The sequence below is a fragment of the Rhodamnia argentea genome, chromosome 7 (assembly GCF_020921035.1).
Source record: "Rhodamnia argentea isolate NSW1041297 chromosome 7, ASM2092103v1, whole genome shotgun sequence".
Lineage (NCBI taxonomy): Eukaryota > Viridiplantae > Streptophyta > Magnoliopsida > Myrtales > Myrtaceae > Rhodamnia > Rhodamnia argentea.
Genome location: NC_063156.1, coordinates 28335011 through 28358476, shown reverse-complemented (window position 1 = coordinate 28358476; position 23466 = coordinate 28335011). Strand labels below are relative to the sequence as shown.

Genomic DNA, 23466 nt, shown 5'->3' with positions numbered 1-23466 from the left:
GCCAAAAAAAAAGGAGAGCTTTTTATCAGCAACTGGAAGCAGCCGCATTGCTCTGGAAAAATTTCCATGATAGTGGAGAATCAGATGCCTCTGTGACCGATCACGACTTGTCTTTCTGCCCATAGATGAGTATCTTCTCCCTCCTTTTTCACCAGGAAAAAAGTCGATTCCGGATGATTAAAAGTCACCCCGACGCAGTGACTATCTATTATATCAGTATGATCTCTCCAGACTCTGCTACAGCATCGCTGCAAAGCCAATTCTCTTTGTGCTGGACTTAGCGCTTTAGCCTCTCTCTCTCTCTCTCTCATGCTCGATTGTGTTAAGGTTGCCCTGAAGCGTATGTTCTTTCCTGAGTGAGTAAAAACAACAGGAACAATTCAATAGAAATTTTCAGGCAGCAACCTGGAGCTCGGACTTCAGTACCATGGCTTGCACAGTTCTTAGCCCCTATGAGCCACAGCTCACAAGTCGCCCCCCATGGCCGACTTCAAACGGAGAGCTTTATGATGCCATTGGCGGCGGATCCTATGAAGACTCTCTCTCATTCTTATCCGCCATATGTTTTCCCGATGTTAGCTCGAATCCCTCTTATTTTCCACGAGATGATTTCTCAGGTGGATTTTTGAGCTAGTGTCATGGACGCGAGGATTTTTATGAACGAGAGGAACTACCTTATGACAAATATGGAGATTGGCCTAGCGATCATGAGTCCTACTTCAGCAGCTGCTGGGATCGTTATTTCTTCCCACTTCGAGATGATTCCGATGACAGTGAACAATGGAACGGCTTACAGCAGGAGAATCTGTATCGGAATGAAGAACAAAGCCACGATTTTTACCACACTGGGGAAATGCAATCTTCTGATGGACATGATCTCGCGACAGGATACGGATATTGGCCAGAACGTATATGGGCAGAGACCACTCCTAAAATTAGTCAGCAAGAGCCAACAAGCTCCTTCGTTGAAACGGCTTTCTATGACAGTATCTTGGGTTACTGGCCCTGCCTGTTTCAGGAAGAACCGAAAACTCTATGGTGATTGAAGGACGAGCTTCGTTACAGAGCCAGAACAGCTAACACTGACTTCCCCGCTAGCTTTCAGGAGTCCATCTCAGACAGATTTCCTGGCAATTTTAGTCCTCCATTACTATTTTCATTGTTTAAAAGCAGGCAGTTGCCTTCCATAATCAAAGATGTCTCATTCTAATCAAGAATATATCGTATGGATAATTTCTTAATGCCAATCTATGGCAATCTTTCTTTTCCAAAGCCAACTGTTTTTCTTTTCTCATACATATTTACCAAAGCTACATCCGCTGCCTACAGCGATTGTCGAGACAGTGCACAAACATACAAACAGAGGAGCGTGCTTCGTACTGTACTCTATTTCAGGTCCAAGTTTACAAGCAAAAATTTTCGCCATTAAGAATGTGCTGCTGTACAATAAGGTTATGAACCAGAATACCGAAGTCATAAAACAGAACCCAGTCCTAGCTCATCCTCGATGTCATCACCATCTTCAAATAGCTTCAGAAATCTAGCCTGTTCATGCTCCCTCTTCTTTTTCTGCCAATACTTGTAAGCAGCTACCAACCCGACAAGTAGAACAGTCGAAACTAGAACGCTAATCATTATGACAAGAGCAGCATGCATTCCTCTCCCTTTTCTATCAGCAGCAGGGGTTGTATTGGTATCTGCAAAGACACAAGAACCAATTACCAAAATCAGCATGATGATATACAGCCCAAGAGCAATAAAGGAGTGTAATGTAAAATAAGGTAAACTTTCCCTATTCATTTTGAATACCCACTGTTCTAATCACAAAAGATCTTCAAGACAATTGGAAATGAAAAATCGTGAAGAAGATTTCTCTTGCGATCCATCATAAAAAAGGATGAAGATCAAAATCACAAATCATGACTTCTCCAGTTGTTCGAGGCGAATAGCTACAGATGCAGTGTTCCCATAATTGACAAATATCGGTAGGTTTCCCTCACAAATTTCCTATCTCAGTCGGCAAAAGTTTGGCATCCCAGAATACAGACTTTTCCATACAGAGTATGAGATAGATCAATTAACTATATCCCAATTCCACGGCAATTGAGGTCCCACAACATCCACAGAGAAGTTTTCGCAGTTCATCGCAAAATATTTACTGGTATTTACGACCTGGATGTCTATTTGGCTATTATTACTTTGAATCGTATGAAACATAATTGCCTGCATTAACAGGCTGAAAATAAAAAGAGTGCGAGGAACATGTAATCTCACCAGCCTTCATAGGTACACACTGTGGACATAGAAAAGTAGCAGTAAACTCCTTGTCCTTGATTCTCGTATATCTTCCATCCGAAGAGCTAAAATCTGAAGGACAGAACTCCCATTCTTCAAAGGTATCATCTGACTTTAGGGTGTCCTCCTCATAAAACCCACATCGCTTGCATTTTTCGTTTGAAAATTCTGTAAGGGGCTGAGAAAATGGAGATCATGACTTTAGCATTAGCTGTCTATGCTGTAGGATCAAGCACACTATCCACTTAAATTGCCTAGAAACTGCCCACACCAGCTTTTTTAAGACGAGTAATAGAGAGTTTACATTTTACGAAAACTACTTATCACTACGATCAACTATGCTGAACCGCAGAAAAGAAACTTGTCCAATGAAATGTAGCCACTAATTAGTAAAGTAGCGCAAGCTCACAAAATCAAACAATAGTATTACACAAGGAGAACTCAAGCCTCACAACTAATGGGAATTCCAGTTGCAAACTTCAAGCTCCTAACACTCATCTATTAAAAGATCCGACAAGCTAGTTCCAACCAATTACACATCGTCCTACCGTAGTCAGGTTATAGAAACAACTCATACCTGCCAAGATTCTTGACCTTTAAAGGAATACGAGACATTTGCTTCCTTCACATCCGGCAAAACAGTTTTGTTCTCCCCCTTACATCGGAAATAAACCGTTGGCTTAGCCTTGAACCACTCATGAGTCCTATATATTTCAATAGAATCGAGCGTGACAACTGCCGCAAGCAAGCATCCTGCAAACAGGGGATGCAGTGAGAAAACCATTTCCCCAGTGGACAGACCACCAACAAGTGGCAGGATGCAATTCAACGCATCGAATCTGTAACCCCGATTCAACCGACAAGAACCAACATCACGAAGTCCTAATTCAAAATTCACTACTTTAAGCGGACTCATAATCTTCTCTTTCTTCCCTTTTCTCTCTAGCCGGGAGCTATCACCAGCAGCTACCATCCATCACACGACCTCGCCGAGCAACTAATCGCGTCTACTCTAACGAATTCGCGCACCAGCGATCCACGACCAACCCAGAAGGAACAAGCCGAATCTAACCCGGAACAAGAAAAATCAGCTTCCGATTGAATTGAGGACCGAGACCGATTCTTTTACCTGGAAAGAAGCTGAGGAAGACCCAACAGAACAGAGAAGCAGCAGAAACCCGCGAGATCGTCATATGCAGAAGATGCAGGGTCGACAGCTCGTGCTGCGATCGTGTCTGCTTCCTATCTGGCGGGCGGAAACCAGAGAATCGGGTAAATCTTGAAAGGTACCGAGGGGTTTGGAGCACACAGCTCGACGAGATTCGACGGAATTTCCTTCGATGGCGGTTCGAGGAAAGATTCGAAGCTTCTTCTCGGGTCAAGAAATGGTGGTTGAACGGAGCGCGCACGATGGAGGCTTACGTAGAGAAGCTGACCGAGACAACGGAACAGAGGTGGCGTGGCGTCTTAATTTTATTTTCGACCAAAAATAAAGAGTCTAAATTTTTGGTCCAGAAAATTTCAATTAATGACCCAAAATACTCTCCTTTTTTCAAATAAAAACTTAAAGTGATTATGATTATTTCAGACAAAGACCTTATCTCACCGGCCGGGTAAATATTTCGGCCGATCAAAGATATTTTCGTCAAAATATAATTTAAATTTAATTTTTAGTTAAATTAAATTAAAATTTTAAAATAAAAAAAAAGGCAAAAGAATAACACGAAAGAAGAAGAACAGGCGGGAGGTAGCCGACTTGCCGGCCCGTGCTGAGGCACCAGTGATGGGGTGGCGACCACGGGCGAGAGGTAGCCCTCCCGCTACCTCCCACCTACAATTCTCCTTCTTCATTTTTTTTTTTTTACTTTTATTTTTTTAATATTTCAAAAAACATAAAAAGGAAAAACAAAGATTAAATACATAAATAAATGATGAAAATACCCTTAATTAGCTAGTGAGTCAGGCCCTTTTTGTAGATCGATGTTGATACTTCAAGCTCTTATTTGAAACAATATTCATTTTAGGCCCTCCTTTAAAGCAAAGAGGGCATTTCAAACCCTTATTTGAAACAATATCCATTTCATGCTCTTATTTGAAAAAATGAGGGCACTTCATGTCCTTATTTGAAAATTTTGCATTTTTGACAAATGAAAAAAAAATAGTAAGGGTGCTAAATAAATGGTTCGCTATATGTTTTCTTTAAAAATATGAAATATATATTATTATAGTGAAGAAAATATTTTTTATTGACTAATTATTTCATGCGATAGAAGTGATATTTTTAAGAAAATATTCTCCACAATCATTCGTTGTTCGCTTAAGCAGACGCACCCTAAATCACACTTATTTTTAGACCTCTTATTTGCTAAAAAAAAAATTAAAATAATTGGCTGTGATCTCGCAAAACTTTACGCTATACATCCGGCTCTATCTGATTTCATATTAGTTTTCATTTCATTTCTGATCCTTTTGGAGTGATTTTTATAGTTTGGCTCTTAATGCTTTGCTTTTTTGTAGTACTTGAACCTTAACTTCTATCCAGAATCAACTACTTAAAACCTTCGAAGACACATTAAAACCTTTTCATAATTATTATGCTACAGTATCGGCCTCATCTATTTCATGGCTTTACTTGAAAAAAAAAATGTAACTTATTAGGGTTCTCACTAAAATTTTAGATATTATCCACAAAATTCAAACGACTGTAAAAAAAAATTATAACTGATATTATATATAGACTACGAACTAATTAAACCATTTTTCCGACCAAAAAAAAAACTAATTAAACCATTTCAAAATTCACCGCCTCGACTCAATGGACAAAATTCTATCGAACTCAATATTTTTCATTTGATGCAATCAAATCATAGTTATTTCCATGCACACAAGTACAATTAAGTCTTTATCACGGAAAGTTACCGAGGTGGCTTCTTTGGAGAATGCCTCGTTGGACAAACCGAAAAAATGACGGCCGAAAAAGACGTAGTGTAACTAAAATTACCTTTTAAAAAGAAGAAGAAGATTGGAACTTAATTGTACCAAAAATAGATCCTGATAGAATGATGTGCACAAAATCTAGAAGAAAATTACCAAAAATGTCCTAAACATATTACAAATGTGTCAAATCAATCCTAAACCTTTTTTCACTTCTGACAATTGAGTTCATCCGGCCAACTTTAGCCGATCGATGCTAACGTGACGATTTTAATAATATTCTAATTTTTTTCCAAGTCGATCTTTTAGGCTTGGCTTCGTCTCGGAAGCTATTGCTTCAACGACGAGTCGCTTCTACCCTTCTCTACCCTCTCTGGTAGAGAAAGCTCGAAGAGCTTCCCCTCATTCGCTTCGCAAGAGCCACACAGCATATAGCTGGAAGTCGGAGGGCCCATACTACCTGCCTAACCCTTCGTTTCGAGGGACCGTGAATCGAAAAGTTTTTTTTTTTTTTTTTTTTCATTCTCCTTCTTCCTCCACGGATCGGCAACCACCCAAAGGCTCAAGGTTGGCCGGATGGACCGAATTAGCGCTAGCTTACCAAAGTTGGCCGGATGGATTGAATTAGCATAAATGTAAAAGATTTAAGACTTAATTGGTAGAAAAAAAAATTCTAGAACTGAATTGACATAATTGCGATGTATTTATAACTTTTTTGTGGTAATTTTGTCCAAAATCTGGCTCTTCCAATGTTGTTGAGAATAGCTCAAAAAAAAAAAAATGTTGTTGAGAATGTTTATAAAATGTTGATTGATAAGTTCATGGGAATAAAATCTATGGTGTAATAGCGTAGCACGTAGTTTTACGTCTGCTATGATGATGATGTCTATATTTGTTTGATCGACAGTTAATTCAACAAACGAGGATGGCGGCTTAATGCGAGATTCTGGTCAGCAGAAAACGGAGTTGTGCCATCAATTCCCGTTTGCTCAAATTGGCCCGGAAATCTGTAACGGGATTTAGCTAAAAATAATGACGGAGAGTGCGTAAAGACACGAATCCTTCACATAAAATCCCTTTTTTTTTTTAGCCCGCTGCTCTCGGATCATGAGGGCAGCATAAACGCCATGATCTTTCCCATGTCAAGCATCCGATTCGTCCTCCTCGCCGTCGCCGCCGCCCTCCTTGCCCTCTCCACCCATGTGCTCGCCGTCCCCATCAATGTCCAAACGCGCGCGACCGGGCTCCCGAGCGTAGCCGCCCCTTTGGCCAGGATGATGCCCAACGCTACCTCCCACGGCGGTGCCGGCATCATCGGCCAGACCCCGGACCCGTCCCGGAACCCGCGGCCCCAGGACGCGAAGCCGGGGATCCCCATCTGCAGCGCCAGCGAGTTCGTCCAGGCCCACAACAAGGTCAGGCTCGGTCTCGGCCAGCCGCCCATGAGATGGGACAAGAACCTGGCCAAGTACTCGCGGCGGTTCGCATCCAGGCGCGCCGCGGACTGCAAGATGATCCACTCCTACGGCCCTTACGGGGAGAACATCTTCTGGGGGGCGCAGGCCGCGTGGTCCCCGTCCCAGATCGTGGACTCGTGGGTTAGCGAGAACCAGTTCTACGACGCGACGCGCAACACGTGCGCGCAGGGCCAGATGTGCGGGCACTACACGCAGGTCGTTTGGCGGGACAGCACCCGCGTGGGCTGCGCCTGGGTCTCGTGCCTCAACGGCGGCATGTACGCCATCTGCTCGTACGACCCGCCAGGGAATTACGTGAACGAGAGCCCGTTCTCGACCTTCGACGGCCGATGAGGACGATGATCCTCCATTAGTACTATGACCTGAAACTCAATTGCAAGATTTGGTATACAATATGTTTTGATGGCCGAGGTTTTACTTTTGTGTACCGAATCATTTTGCTTAATTTCGATCCCGCGACGACGATGTATCTTTTAGTGCTTAGGCCAATGACATCTTGTGGCGTTAGACCTGCATTTGCTCGAACTCGACATCCACACATATTCATCTGTGATGCGCAATCATGTCTTGTTTTCGGCGATCAATTTTCAGATTCCAGGGAGTGCACACCTTCGATCGATGTGTGAATGTGTGTGTGTGTCTCTCTCTCTCAAGAACGCTGCCATTTCTTACCGTCCGGTCGTTTCACAGTTCTGTCTCTTCTCCATTGAGCGGAAGCCCATGTTCGGTTCTTCGAGGCACAACAAACCAGTAGAGAAAGAAACCAATGCAGACGGAGTCGGGTATTAGTTGATCCTAGACATCGCTTATGCCAAAGCATCCCTGTTATTTCCTGAAACATGACTTGGGGGATACATGTACATACCATTTGAATCTTACATTCCTTTCGAAGCATCACAGAAGCCCCGACCGCTTCGGGAACGGAATTGAAATTGATCCACGATGCATTCGTTGCAGCAACATGTCTTCGAGTAGTGTGTTGTGTTTAGACTTCTTATCGCTGTAGGGGCTGATGCCGGATTGTCCGAGCACAGCCATGATTAATCCAAAAAGGGCAGAAAATGTGCACCATAAGAACAGTTTTTAGGATCCCCAGAACAATCTCTCTACAAACTAAAAACCGTGAGTCCAACATACTTACTTATATCCGAATCGACCCGTTTCTAAGGAAAAACAGAAAGAAGACTCAGTTGCAGACGATTTGGAGGTTAAACATGCCTATATCCAAATCGACCTGTTTCTAAGGAAAAACAGAAAGAATACTCAGTTGCAGACGATTTGGAGGTTAAACCTCTGCTTTATTCATCAAAACTTCCAGCCGCTCTTGTATTTTCCTGCGGCATTTCGCTGTTTTACGAGACCAATTGTGATTTTGTTGTGTGAAGCCAACGAGCAACATAGGAGGTTGATTCTCAGCAAGCAATCAAAGCGAAAATGTCAAAAGCTTCCCACTTGACTAATGATTGATAACTCAATATGGTGCAAAAAAAAATGAAGTTCTACAATTTCTGTAATCCATCTTCTGAAGTTCTCCTTAATCCCGTTCGTGTCTCGGTTTCGAGTTGCACTCGGGTTATTTTTGTGGACAGACGCTCGAATCAAACATCACTCGGAGGAGAAGACCTTGGCTTCCAACTGATAAGCCTTGGTGAAGAATCCCGGCCAACACAGGTACGTGGACATGATGCTGCTGACGGTGGACGCGCCGATCAGCATGTTCATCACCACAATCTGCAGCTGGATGGCTTCGATCGGAGAAGCCCCTCCCATTATCAGGCCCGTCATCGCGCCCGGAAGCGAGATGAGGCCCACGGTTTTCGCATTGTCGATCACCGGGGAGAGCGCGATGACCAATGCCCTCTTCACTTGTTGGAATGTCGCTTGGCACGGGGTTGCGCCGAGAGCCAATGCAGTCTCCACCTGCAACAGACAGATTACAAATTCACATAAATTTCAGGACTTGGACGTCCATATTCCATTCTGTTAAAATCAAAAGTGGCCTTTTGTTCACGGATTGCGGAACATTAGCGGGTTGAAATCAAGACTTACCAGGTTCATTTGGGTCCTGATATCATCCCGAAGTCTTTTCATGGTGACACCGGTGACCGTCATTGCATTTCCCACCATCATCCCCGCGACGGGGATGATGTACCTAGGAGTGAAGGGAAACACATTGAGCAGGACGAGCAAGAACAAAGTCACCGCGGTTCCGGCGAGGATCGAGGCTCCGGCTATGTATTTGCCGTGTGGAACATGTTTGGCGCGTTGACCGGCCGTGTATCCGGCAACCGAGACCTAAAAGGATTGAATAATCAAAGTCAACGAAAGGGTTAACGTAAACAAATGACGGCCAAGAACTTGAGCCTAAAACAACCGAAAGAGCCTATATTCTCGTCAAGGAAGGAGGTCGGATGCTAATCCTATGACAATTACACAACCAAAACCAGTCAACATGTCTCAGGCATATTGCTCTGTATCGCTTTCTCTGGATAAGCTGTAAGTACAATCGACTGAAGTCTGAAGGTGAACAAGTAGAGAGGATAACTTGTCTGAAAATTGAATTTGAAAAAGGGAAAGAAAAGGAAGGAACAATTTTCTCCAATTTCCAGCTAATTTTTGTGAAGACATTAGCTGAAGCTGGAGAAAATCCAGAAAACAGGGGAAGCTAAAATATTGTAAGAAAGTCATTATCTTATCTCGCTCCAAGATCATCAAGGTCATGCATGCTTTGCTTTGATGAATTACATATTGAAAAAGGAAACTTTTTTCAGAAGAGCTCACGAATGTAAGCAACAAGAAACCAAGAAGGCAGACACATGTTCTGCATCTCTCTCTGCTAAACTACATGTCGAAACATAAACCGGGAATGCCAAAAGCACGAACGGGAGAGGGGGAGATACCATGAAAAGGTAAGCGAGGACGATCCAGGCGATGTTCTGGCTGTTGAAGATGAACTGGAGGACGAAGCCAACGACGGAGAGCTGAAGGAAAGCCCTGAAGATGGCGTAAAGCATCTCTCGCTCCAGGCGGAGCCTCTGGGCGTAGGAGAGGGCAACCGCCATGAGGACCACCGCGAGCGCCATCAGCGGCTTCAGCATCCCCTTGAGGAAGTCCACCATCCACCCCAGATGCTCCGTGTCGAACTCCCACTCCCACTTCAACAAGCCCAACCCCGTCGCTGCTCCACTCGCAATTTCCATCGTCGCGACAACTTGTTCTTGAATCTTGACCTCGTGAAGAAGAAGATGAAGGAGGAGCCGGAATCTATGGGTGGGAGAGACATGGGACGTGGGCGGTGGCTTGTACGGAATTTATGGTGGTCAGAGTCAGAGAGAGAGAGAGAGAGAGAGAGAACCGTCCCCAGATGGAGTTTGGCGTTGGGGAAACAACTCGGGGTGATTCTTCTCGAGGAAAAGAGATGAGTCATCTCGCTCATTACGGGAACGTACTACGTACGACCTGATACTAAAGCCGGGAGTTATTGTCACGGAAGGTTTTGTCCTGGTCCGCGCTATGGCGCGTGGGGTCCACCGTCCATCAACGTGGAGAGATCAATCAATTTTTCCCGCGAGATTCACATGATCAATTCTCGCCGTGAGCCAACATATGAATGGCTCGTGTGGTGCTGCCCGGAGGCGGCACTGTTCGTGCGGAACTGACTTCCCGATTGCTATCGTTTCGGTGGGGTCGCGGATACGGGCTCTGCGATCACGAACCCTCGGGTCACGAGGGGTGCGAAATGAGTGTGTCTCGATTTGAACATTTGGTGTCTTTCGTCTCGACCCTTTTACTTATAAAAGAAAAAGTCAAGCAAAGTCTCAGTAGATAAGTAAACATCGAGTTCTTCATGGTAGAATGATGTTTTCGGTCAAGATTGGGCTTTTTCCAAGTAAGGTCCGAAGGTAAACTGTTTAGTTTTATAAAAAGAAGCTTGGAGTAAGCCTCGCATATATTTCGCATGAAGAGAAGCCGAAATTTGCCATTCATCTAAAGGTTAATATCACGAAAAATTTTAAACCGATATATTTACGATAAATTTATCACAAACTAATTTTGAATCACTAAAAATCTCAAACTGATACACACTTGACACATTTACCATCCGTTAGCTTCCACTAAATTTTCTCGTGAAATTATTGAGCTGGATGACACATTGTAATAACTCGGTTGACCTGGCAAGTAAAAGGGTATATCTGTATGTTCACTTGTACTTCTAATGAAGGAAGAGTGACAATTTTCCAATCATTAGACTTTATGAACCAAGCTCCACCACAAGTAGAATGTCTACTCAAATATGCCTGAAAATCTATGTTCATCTCCGATTTTCACTTGGACTCATCAAGTCAACTCAATTATTGGCATATGTCATATGCCTTAGCAATTTGAGGGTAAAATTGATGAAAACTAACAATGATAAATGTGCCGTGCATATCGGTTTGACAAATTTTATGGCCTAAAAATTATTTTTAAGTAAATTTATCACAAATGTACCAATTTGACTTCTTCATGATATTAACCCTAACTCTTGCGCTAAAACTAAACAATCATTGTATACCCATTCCTTCTATGAGGAAATTAGGATAAAAAAACTAAATCTAACTATAATAATAGATTGGAAGGCATACTCAACGGTAGGGTTTTGATCCTCTGAAGGGCCATAGAAAACCCGCGGTTCATATGCCTCATTTCACTGCTGGTTATCATCATCATCATTACTACTACTACTACTATTGTTAATATTATTATTATGGAAAGGGAAGGTGCGGCAATCGGCCCTAACTCATCTCGCCATTATCCTAAGATTCCGTTTGGTAATTGGATAAAATTCAAAAAAGAATAAAATTTGTCATATTCAATATTTGGTGCCTACTCAAGACAGGATAAAATGAGATATAGCCTAGATAAAATTATCTTATATGGTAGGTAGAATAAAGATGGATAGAATTTCTAAAATCCATCATGTAAAAGTCATTTTTTTAATAAAAAAATTTCTTAAATTAATAAAATTAAAATTGTATTAGAATATGAATAATATTTTGAATTCTACTATTAAAAAAAAAAGAATAACAACATTTTCTTCACTATTTATTCCTATTTTTATTCATATTTCTTTGCTTTTACAATCTAAATTCAATATATATAGACAATATTTATATATATATGGTTATTACATATTTTAGGTATTTTAGTATTTTAGAAATATTAGTATAGTTTACTATTTAATAAAATTTTGTTAGAGAATGATGGAAGGGAAAAAGTAAATAAAAAAATAATTAAAAAAAGTGAAGGAAAATAATTAAAAAAATAAGCAATAAATATGAAGTGGGCAAGAGTGGGGTTTTTTTTTTCCAAAATAATTTTTTTAAAAAATATTTATAAAAATATTTTTTAAAAATAAATATTTACGGATTTGGGCCTCGCTCGGCGGTTGAGTTGCCGAGCCAGGGGCTGGGTCCACCCCAACCCCTTGCTCGGCGGGCCCACTTACGAGCAAGGCAGACACCTGGCCCGCGTTTTTTTTTTTTTTTGTAAATTTCGTATTTTTTTAATTATTGATACTTAGAATATTTATTTTATTTATATTTTTTTTTCTTGTGAAGCTTATATTTATAACATTATTAGTAATAATTAATGTAAATATTTATTAAGATCTATAATTAATAAATAATGTTGTGATATATTGTAATATAGCCGCAGGAATATGTTGGAAACCGCAGTAATAGATAGATGGGAAACCGCATCAAAAGAGTTAAAAACCGCATGGAAAGATTAAAAACCGCAACAAAAGAGTGGAAACAAATAAAGAAAGGGCAAAACTTTGGAAGAGCATATCTCATCGCTCGGGCATCCGTTTAAGACGAATTTTTTTTTTATTTCATGTAATTTTTCGAGACGAATCCATTGGCAAACTGCCGTACTCGGCTTTTTCCCCAAAAAATGCCGTTTTCCTTGTCAATTTTGCATTTTCTCCCTTCGATGCTACTTCTTGATATCGAACGAACCTTCATTTTCCTCTTTCCTATTTCAATATTTTAGCCGACCGAATTTGTTTGGGGAAAGAGGGAAAGGACGGTTCGTTCGATATCGAGAAGTAGCACCGAAGGGAGAAAATGCAAAATTGACAAGGAAAACGGCATTTTTGGGGGAAAAAGCCGGGTCAAACCACCTACGGCAATTTGCCAATGGATTCGTCTCGAAAAATTACGTGAAATAAAAAAAAATCGTCTCAAACGGACGCCCGAGCGATGAGATATGTTCTTCCAAAGTTTTGTCATTTCTTTACTCGTTTCCACTCTTTTGCTGTGGTTTTTAATCTTTCCATGCGGTTTTTAACTCTTTTGCTACGGTTTCCCATCTATCTATTATTGCGGTTTCCAACATATTCCTGCGGCTATATTACATTATATCACAACATTATTTATTAATTATAGATCTTAATAAATATTTACATTAATTATTGCTAATAATGTTATAAATATAAGCTTCACAAGAAAAAAAATTATAAATAAAATAAATATTCTAAGTATCAATAATTAAAAAAAATGCGAAATTTACAACAACAAAAACGTGGGTCGGGTGTCTGCCTTGCTCGGTAGCCCAACTGCTGAGTGAGGCCCAAATCAGTAAATATTTATTTTTAAAAAATATTTTTGTAAATATATTTTTTTAAAATTATTTTGGAAAAAAAACCCGCAAGAGTGTCATGAAAGACTCTAACCATCTCCGTTTGTGCAACTTTTAAGTTCGTTCACACTAATATGTTGTTCATACTAAATAATGGATAAAATTGGATGTGAAAATATCCCGCCTTATTATTATGATTCACCAAATAGTGAATCGGATAGATCAAAATTATTGGATTATATATCCTATCATAGCTAGAATTCCAGACTACCAAATGTAACCTAGGGGTGCACTACTACTATGAGATGTTTAGATTGAATTAACAGTTACTCTGCATCATTTGCGATATGAATGCCCGAGATTGGCAAATAAGATGCTAACGATCGAAAAGTTTCCCCGCTTGAGACGTGCCATAGCTAAACAACTACATTCGGTCGTGATTTGGATCATGCTCTTGATCTCAAGAAAGACGGGGTGATCCTCCATTAGTACTATGACCTGAACTCAATTGCAAGATTTGGTATACAATATGTTTTGACGGCCGAGGTTTTACTTTTGTATACCAAATCATTCTGCTTAATTTGGATCCCGCGACGACGATGTATCCTTTAGTGCTTAGGCCAATGACATCTTGTGGCGTTAGACCTGCATTTGCTCGAACTCGACAACTACACTTGTTCATCTGTGATGTGCAATCACGTCTTCTTTTCGGGGGATCAATTTTCAGATTCCAGGGAGGGCACACCTTCGGTTGATGTGTGAATGTGTCTCCGTCGAGAATGCCGCCATTTCTTACCGTCCGTCTGTGCCGTAGTTCTATCTCTTCTCCATTGAGCGGAAGCCTGTGTTCAGTCCTTCAAGCGCATGGCGCGACGACGAACCAGTTAGAGAAAGAAACGTACCGATGCAGACGGAGTCGGGTATTAGCTGATCTTAAACATCGTTTATGCCAAAGCATGCCTGTTATTTCCTGAAACCTGACTTGGGGGATACAAGTACATACCATTTGATTGTTACATTCCTTTCAGAGCATCACAGAAGCCCAACTTCTTCGGGAACGGAATTGAAATCGGTCCACGATGCATTCGTTGCAGCAGCTGGTCTTCAAGTAGTGTGTTGTGATTAGACTTCTTGTCATTGTAGGGGATGCTGTGGCCGGATCGTATCATTGTCCGACACAGCCATGATTAATCCGAAAAGGGCGGAGAATGTGCTCCATAGGAACAGTTTTTAGGATCCCCAGAACAATCTCTCTACAAACTAAAAACCATGAGTCCAACATACTTGCCTAAAGCCGAATCGACCCGTTTCTAAAGGAAAAACAGAAAGCAGACTCGGTTGCGGACGGTTTGGAGATTAAACATCTGCTTAATTCGTCAAAACTTCCAGTCGCTCTTGTATTTTCCTGCTGCATTTTGCTGTTTGTCGAGACCAATTGTGATTGTGTTGTGTGAAGCCAATGAGCAACATAGGAGGTTGATTCTCAGCAAGCAATCAACCAAAAATATCAAAAGCTTCTCATTCGACTAATGATTGATAACCCAATATGGTGCAAAAAAAATGAAGTTCTACAATTTCTGTAGTGCATCTCCTGAAGTCCTCCTTAATCCCTTTCGTGTCTCGGTTTCGAGTTGCGCTAGGGTTATTTTGTGGACAGACGCTCGAATCGAACGTCACTCTGAGGAGAACACCTTGGCTTCCAACTGATAAGCCTGGGTGAAGAATCCCGGCCAACACAGGTACGTGGACATGATGCTGCTGACGGTGGACGCGCCGATCAGCATGTTCATCACCACAATCTGCAGCTGGATGGCTTCGATCGGAGAAGCCCCTCCCATTATCAGGCCCGTCATCGCGCCCGGGAGCGAGATGAGGCCCACGGTTTTCGCATTGTCGATCACCGGGGAGAGTGCGATGACCAATGCCCTCTTCACTTGCTGGAATGTCGCTTGGCGCGGGGTTGCGCCGAGAGCCAATGCAGTCTCCACCTGCAACAGACAGATTACAAATTCACATAAATTTCAGGACTTGGACGTCCATATTCCATTCTGTTAAAATCAAAAGTGGCCTTCTGTTCACGGATTGCGGAACATTAGCGGGTTGAAATCAAGACTTACCAGGTTCATTTGGGTCCTGATATCATCCCGAAGTCTTTTCATGGTGACACCAGTGACCGTCATTGCATTTCCCACCATCATCCCCGCGACGGGGATGATGTACCGAGGAGTGAAGGGGAACACATTGAGCAGGACGAGCAAGAACAAAGTCACCGCGGTTCCGGCGAGGATCGAGGCTCCAGCTATGTACTTGCCGTGAGGAACATGCTTGGCACGTTGACCGGCCGTGTAGCCGGCAACCGAGACCTAAAAGGATTGAATAATCAAAGTCAACGAAAGGATTAACGTAAACAAATGACGGCCAAGAACTTGAGCCTAAAACAACCGAAAGAGCCTATATTCTCATCAAGGAAGGAGGTCGGATGCTAAGACAATTACTCAACCAAAACCAGTCAACATGTCTCAGGCATATTGCTCTGTATCTCTTTCTCTGGAAACTGAACAAATAGAGAGGATAACTTGTCTGAAAATTGAATTTGAATTTGAGAAAGGGAAAGAAAAGGAAGGAACATTTTCTCCGGTTTCCAGCTAATTTTAGTGAAAGACATTAGCTGAGGCTGGAGAAAATCAAGAAAACAGGGGAAGCTAAACTTTTTTGAGACATTCATTATCTTATATCTCACTCCAAGATCATTAAGGTCATGAATGCAAAAAAGGGTAAATTTTTCAGATGAAGTCGCTAGTGGAAGCAACAAGAAACCAAGAAAGCAGAAACATGCTCTGCATCTCTCTCTGCTAAACTCTGTATCCGAAACATAAACCGGAAATGCCAAAAGCACGAAGAGGAGAGGGGGAGATACCATGAAAAGGTACGCAAGGACGATCCAGGCGACGTTCTGGCTGTTGAAGATGAACTGGAGGACGAAGCCAATGACGGAGAGCTGAAGGAAAGCCCTGAAGATGGCGTAAAGCATCTCTCGCTCCAGGCGGAGCCTCTGGGCGTAGGAAAGGGCAACCGCCATGAGGACCACCGCGAGCGCCATCAGCGGCTTCACCATCCCCTTGAGGAAGTCCACCATCCACCCCAGGTGCTCCATGTCGAACTCCCACTCCCACTCCAACAAGCCCAACCCAGTCGCTGCTCCACTCGCCATTTCCATTGTCGCAAGAACTTGTTCTTGAATCTTGACCTCGTGAAGAAGAAGATGAAGAAGGAGGAGGAGGAGGAATCTATGGGTGGGAGAGAAATGGGACGTGGGAGGTGGCTTGTACGGAACTTATGGTGGTCAGAGTCAGAGTCAGAGAGAGAGAACCGTCCCCAGATGGAGTTTGGCGTTGGGGAACAACTCGGGCGGTTTCTACTTGAGGAAAGAGATGAGTCCGCCTCGCTAATCACGGGGAACGTACGTACGACCTGATACGAAAACAGGGGACTTAATATGTCACGGAAGGTTTTGTCTCGGTACGCGCTATTGCCCCGTGCCGACCGTGGGCCATCCTAAAGTCCCCCCGGGGTCCACTTCAAAGGCGATTCGCCCTTGGTGGAGAGACCAATCATTTTGTCACGCGAGATCACAATGATTAAATCCGCGCATTGAACGATCATCTGAATGGTTTTCGTGCGGTGTTGTGTAGTGGCAGCACTACTCGTGCGGAAGGACCTCCCGATTGCCATCGTTTTGGTGGGGCTTGCAGGCACGGGCTGAGTGATCCCGAACCTTCCGGTCCCCGAGCGACTCATAATGAAGGTGGCTCAATTTGAACACCCGTTTGAAATGCAAGATAATAACTCAGTTGACTTAACAAGCAAAAAGGTAAATCTATATGTTTACATGTACTTTTAAAGAAGGAAGAGTAACAATCTTTCGATCATTAGGCTTTATAAATCGAATAACTTGGTTTAAGTAAATTTATCGCAGATATACCAGTTTGACTTCTTTGTGATATTTAACCCTAACTCTAATGCTAAAACTAAGCAATCCTTCTCTAATGTAGAAGTTATTTTTTCTAATAACAAGTTTTTTAAATTAATAAAATTAAAATTGTATTAAAATTCAAATATTAAGTAAGCAAGAGTGTCGTGAAAGACTCTTACCAATTTACCATCTCCTTTTGTGCAACTTTTAGGTTCATTCGCACTAATATATTGTTCATACCAAACAATGAACAAAATTGGATGTGAAAATATTCGGCTTTATTATTGGGATTCACCAAACAGTAAATCGCATATAGCAAAATCATTGGATTAGATTTGCTATCATAATTAGAAATCCATATGATCGAACGTAGCCTAAAGTTACACGGCTACTATGAGATGTTCGGATTGAGTTAATAGCTACTCTGCACCATTCGCGAATCAATCGTTGCAGCCTTAATAAGATGCTAATGATCGAGGAGCTTCCCCCCGTGAGGCATGCCGTAGCTAAACAACTACATTCGTTCGTGATTTGAATCGTTCTCTGGATCTCACAAAAGACAGGAGGTGACCTTTTGTCGCCATACCAAGAGATTCGATGGACCAAGCTCCGTCCGTTTAATGAAAAAAAAAATGAATGAATTGAAATATACTTTTTTTAAAAAATAGCCGCTTGTATCGCTTGCTATAATTAGTCGATGAAAAATATTTTTAACATCGACGGTAATTTATGGAAAATCAAGAATATGCGGGGGCGGGCCCATGTCACGTGAGGCGGGGCGTGGCCGGGACCCAAGAGATGGCTGTAGTGGCGGGGCAGTGGATTTCACAGGACGCATTGATTGCGCAGGGAAATGGATGATAAGATAAGGGAGGAAGGAGACTTTTTTTCCGACACGAATTTGGGACGGGCGTCCCTTTATGAGCAAACCCCACTTTTCCACGACTTTCCACTCTATCTCGATCATCGGATCGGATCATGCGCATCTTACTGTAATAGAACAGCTTCTAGTGTGAAAAATGGCCGCATCGCGAATGTAAGAATCATTTCCGCAAGGTAAAATACTTGTAACTGTGTGCTGGTAACCATGCGCTAGGATCTCCAATGTAACAACTTTGCAATAATGCTAGGTGGTAAATCTTCCCAAAATTATATTTTTTTTTTCACGTCTCGTCTAATCGACTGTTGAGGTACTGGTGTACGCGCATTAGGCACACAAAGATTTTAGATTTGGATGGGGTACTTTTTGACGCTCCGATGATTGGCTCGAACTCAGGCTTCTTCTTAGTAATATCTCTAGAACGAGACACCGACATTTCCTTAGTGTTTCGTGGCCGAATCATTCAAGAGATTATAGTTTTTTTTTTATCTGTGTCTAGTTATATTGGAAATATTCATCCGTTAATTCAACATGTCTCGTAGTTTTCTACTTTAATGATTTGGAAAGTACGATTCGGACTTTCAAGCCTAGCAAATCTCAAATCATTGCATGACAGAACAAATGCTCGAAAACTTTGTATATACCTCTCGAGTATTATTTTGATTAATGAATAGAATCTTTCTTTTGACAAAAAGCAATTGCAATATGGACAATTCAATGTGGACCACGATTTATACAGGAATCGCGATCGAGATGCAGACCACAACCTTTTTGGTCTTGAGTCATTACAAGTGATGTTTGGACCTAAGTAAGTCCTTAAATCGCTTTGTCTTATGTCTCGTTTGGACCTCAGGATCCCCCAAACGTAAAATAAATAGAGGGCATTTTCTGCCAATAGGGAAGAAAAATATATGTTTGGCGACAAAAGGGGTGGCGGTGAAGAAGCTAGACTCAACGTTAGTTTCGGCTAACTACTACCGTGCGGGTCGTATAGTAGCATCTGCACCTGGGGCGAGTCATCAGAGCTTCAACTCCTGCATTATCGACTCGTGTTTCGTACAATATCTTTAACCGACTTGTCGGCGACATGCCCCTAGTTAAAGATTTGCAAAATTATGATTCGATCTTTTAAGTCTAGCAAATCTCAAATCACTGCAAGACAAAATAAATACTTGAAAGTATTTTATATACCTTTCGAGTGTTATTTTGATAGATGAATAAAATGACAAAAAAAAGTTGTTATCGAGACAACTCAATGTGGTCCGCGATTGGTACAGGAATCGCAAACGAGATTCGGACCACAACCTTTTTGGTCTCGAGACATTACAAGTAATGCTTCTTCTTTTTTTGGGGGTCTGAGAGGTGTGAATCGACCAACAAGACAGTGCTCATATAATTCGGAATAATTGTTGGAGAAATTCTAAACCTATCGTACAATGCAACTTGAAATGATTCGCAAACTTGCTACTAGACACCGCGACGATATATACGCAAATACAAGAACCTCAATCGATTTCAAGGACATTGAACGGTCATGAATCAACAAGTCGAGATCTTTAATTTAGAGCACGTTAAAGGATCAAACTGTTACGATGCACGTGTTTGTTGTGTTAGAGAATTCCCTTATCGGAAAACCGATATGGTAAAAAGTAGTTAATATGTCTAAGTTGGTTCATAATTCATAAATTAAGCTTTTGAATAAATGTGGGTCTAAATGGATATGTTGATGAGCTCGGACATTGACTCTCTCTTGGGGATCTCCCAAAATGGAGGTATCGAGCTTATGCTACTCGCCTCTAGTGAATGATATCAGAGTCGATTCTCCCATTCTTTTGAGAGAAAAATTGTCATGTTGCACGTATGAGTTGTGTTAGAGAAATCTTTTCGAGTGAAAGTATCAATCCCCTGCTGCACACTTCTAACACAAGCCATGTTCCCAAGACCGGCAACATGATTCAAGAACCTAGTTAACTCATCGTTATACTAAGCCAATCTTCGGATCCGGTGCACATTCGGCTGTGTACATTACGTCGAATCGGATCTCAAAATCCGGCATGTTTGGTGTGCTCTTGCTTCTAAAAAACCAACGGCTTCCTTTTCATGGTATTTCGTTGTGTAATCGTGGCAGGGAATGCCATAATCAACCTGCCATTGAAGAACCGGTAGCAACAGAACTATAACTCTAAAAATAAAAATAAAAAATAAAAAGAAATTTGTTAGGGAAAAAACACCAGATGAACATCAATTAATTACACATACATGCACATGGTGGTCCATAGTACCTTTGTACCTCTTTCTGACCTTCGGAGATATGTCTTTCATAGATCGAGATGAACAATTATGACTTTCTTTATGCTTAGACATTAATTCTCAGATGCCTCATAATATGCGCGTTCATATGCTTTGGGTTTTGATTTCCCAAAAATTAACTGCAAAACAATTATGTATATAGTCATACCTGGTTTTTCGATTTTGATCAGATAAGATTCTCCGATTAAACCGAATATAGATGATGCCTCTAAAGGCAATCTAGGATTTGCTGGTTCATGATTCTTATTCGTATGAACACATTCATCGACGCAAACAAAAATTCGGGCATTGTGGTTAGGATTCGACTTCACGAAACAACTTGGTCTTTCATAAGATCATGATTTAGTTCGCTTTCGGGAAAGGAAATCGTCCTGCTGACCGGCTTGTTAATCTAGGAATCGACAAGCATTCGGACGCTATGTTCTTTCCATTACCTCTCTTACAGGGTTACTTCATATTTTCTTGTTTGTGATAAAATAGGTTCAATAGATTTGCGACCTTAAATTTTTGTACTCGGCTTTAACCCTTTTTCCACGAAAAGACATCGATAATCATGTTATTTAACAAGCGTTGCGGTGACGCGGAGTTCGTGAGCGGGGCGACACCTTTCGATTCGGGCAAGTATCTTAATCAAAACGGGTTCTTCAATTAATTAAATAGGTGATTAAGCAAAGGAATATCGGCACATGATTAGGATTCACGTTTTCAGATGTTGCCTGGCTGGTTGAATTCAGCCAAGTCCCTCCCGCGTTTTCACCAGCTCTCGCGATTGAAGTTTCGACCCCATCCAGCGCAAGAGCCTACTGGGCTGACTCGTCTGTCCTACCTCTCTTTCGACCGTTTCAACAAGCCAAAAAAAAATTGGACCCAACAAAAAAAAAAAACACGCAAAAATCAAAAATTAAAATAACAACGCAAAAAATAAAAAATTAATTTTCGACATTCATCCTTCGTGTGTTATCTAGGGACAGCAATTCACTGGGGATGATCGTATGGACTATGCTCTTGTGGTCCCACTGGTGCATATGACATAATAGTCTTTATTTTATGATTAACTTTTTGGAGGACTTTGCTTAATTAACACGTACTTCTCCGCAATAATTAATCACTAATTCTCAGTTCAAACAGGTAGTTAAGAGCAGACATACATTCCAACTTATCGGCGGGAAAAACTCCTAGAGATTCAGGTCTTTTTCTAAGCATATTCGCTGAAGGCAATTGATGAGTGAATCGATAAATTTAAAAAAAAGAAGAGCAAATCATTAATAAAGTAAGAAAGAAATTAAAATGACCAAGAAGAATTACTGCGCACTACGAATTGTCAAGATATCATTAGTGCGATTTATTTAGGGGTAATTATCACTAAAGATCCCAAACTGGTACATCCGTATCACATTTACTCCAAACTAATTTGTACTAAAAAAATTGTCTCGTTGGTGTGTCCGTGACAAATCTGCCATCTATCTTCTCTTTATGTGCCAAACCTTTTACAAAAACTTCGCATTGTCGCTTCAATATTGCTTTCTTAATCACGCAAATCTTCACGATCTCGGGCAGCTCTTGAGCTTTTTCTCTTTTCGGCACTTCGCCGATGGTTATTGGGTTCAAGTTCAGGAGCTCGATGAACTTCGACCTAGTCAACATTGAGGACGACCGACCTTCTATTTCAATCGGTGATCTCAAATCAAGATTCTCCATTTGAAGAACCTCAATATTTCCTCCCTCAGCGAAGGTACAAGCCTTATTGTTGGCCCTTTTTTTTTCCCCATAGAATGTTATAATTCAGCTTAGCGTAAGCACTTTGAAATGGAACGTCTAGGGATGAAATGACAATTGATGTTAACATTGACCGGAGTTGTGGGATAAATCGTGTACGAATGGACCACGAAATGACAGGTTTTGGATAAATGTGGCACGTATATTAATTTGTGATTTTCTGGGATACACAAATTAATTTAGGATAAATGCACCACGCATATGCCAATTTGGGTTTTCATTTTGCAATGTAAAAGTTAAATCAGGATATATATATACGTACAAATTTAAAATTTTTGGTGATATTAATCATAAACTATATTGAAGGGGTATTTTCGTCCATTTCTGAAAGGGTCCTACTTCTTTGCTATATATGATATGATCCCACTAAAGGTGGGCCCACCCCCCTAAGGAGATGTAGAGTTAGCGTCTCGCCGCCCCCAGAAGAAGACAACCCACGTTGAAGAGGACAGACACATATATAAGCCAAATCGATTATCAAACGCCACCAAAGCCACACACACAAACGATGCATAGCAGATCTCAAAACGGCATTAACACATGGCCAAGCAGAAGGAATACAAAACAAAAAGAGAAGAAACAACAAAACAAAACAGAATAAAACAAAATAAAATAAAATAGAAAAATTAATGGAAAAATTTGAGAAAATTATACAAGATTAAAAAATTTACAAAAATTATCAACAACGGCGCCGATCGTGCTAAATAGGACACCTCACATACATTTCATCAATTTCAAGTTAAACGACGATGCGAAAAATCAAATTTGATTTTTTCTTGCCAAACAATAGAAAATATTTTCCAGTTCATTTTCATTTTCATGTGCCAATCAAACACCAAACAATATTTTCATTTTCCTGAAAAATGAGTTCTCCGAAAATATTTTCCAAAATGCCATGTTTTTTACGGAACAAATGGAGCATTAATTTTTATTGTTTTAAGTTGTGCTTTTTTGGGTAAAACTTCACGGTATGCTCTTCCTAAGGGTGAGCATGGGTCGGGTGGGTAAGTTCCGGACCTAGATTCTGAAACCGACCCTGTTATAACTGGTTCCAAATTTTTGAAACCCGAAACATACCCATTTTTTCCTTGAACCTATTTTGGAACTTACCCTATTTTTTCGATCCAGCGGAACCTATTTTTTAAAATTTTAGTTTTTTAATAAAATAATATGAGTAGCGGTGAAACGATTCAAAG

General features: G+C 41.2%; 4 protein-coding genes across 4 annotated transcripts; 1 reads left to right on the top strand and 3 right to left on the bottom strand.

Annotated features, from left to right (window-relative positions):
• Positions 1-1350: 1350 nt before the first annotated feature.
• On the bottom strand, positions 1351-3758 carry LOC115749762. The gene is made up of 4 exons (XM_030686728.2): positions 3425-3758; positions 2873-3048; positions 2275-2473; positions 1351-1697 (listed from the first exon to the last, which is right to left on the bottom strand). The coding sequence occupies exons 1-4, from the start codon at positions 3486-3488 to the stop codon at positions 1474-1476; spliced, it is 663 nt and encodes a 220-aa protein (XP_030542588.1). The 5' UTR covers positions 3489-3758; the 3' UTR covers positions 1351-1473.
• A 2559-nt stretch (positions 3759-6317) lies between these two features.
• Positions 6318-7253, top strand: LOC115749761 (pathogenesis-related protein 1A-like). The gene has a single exon (XM_048282505.1). It carries the CDS (start codon positions 6357-6359, stop codon positions 7038-7040), a length of 684 nt encoding a protein of 227 aa, XP_048138462.1. The 5' UTR covers positions 6318-6356; the 3' UTR covers positions 7041-7253.
• An 809-nt stretch (positions 7254-8062) lies between these two features.
• On the bottom strand, positions 8063-10068 carry LOC115749760 (protein ALUMINUM SENSITIVE 3-like). Its single transcript, XM_030686726.2, has 3 exons — positions 9608-10068; positions 8757-9002; positions 8063-8627 (listed from the first exon to the last, which is right to left on the bottom strand). Exons 1-3 carry the CDS (start codon positions 9905-9907, stop codon positions 8313-8315), a joined length of 861 nt encoding a protein of 286 aa, XP_030542586.1. The 5' UTR covers positions 9908-10068; the 3' UTR covers positions 8063-8312.
• Positions 10069-14871: 4803 nt separating this feature from the next.
• LOC115749752 (protein ALUMINUM SENSITIVE 3-like) lies at positions 14872-16791 on the bottom strand. Its single transcript, XM_030686717.2, has 3 exons — positions 16249-16791; positions 15449-15694; positions 14872-15319 (listed from the first exon to the last, which is right to left on the bottom strand). Exons 1-3 carry the CDS (start codon positions 16546-16548, stop codon positions 15005-15007), a joined length of 861 nt encoding a protein of 286 aa, XP_030542577.1. The 5' UTR covers positions 16549-16791; the 3' UTR covers positions 14872-15004.
• Between the last annotated feature and the right edge of the window lie 6675 nt (positions 16792-23466).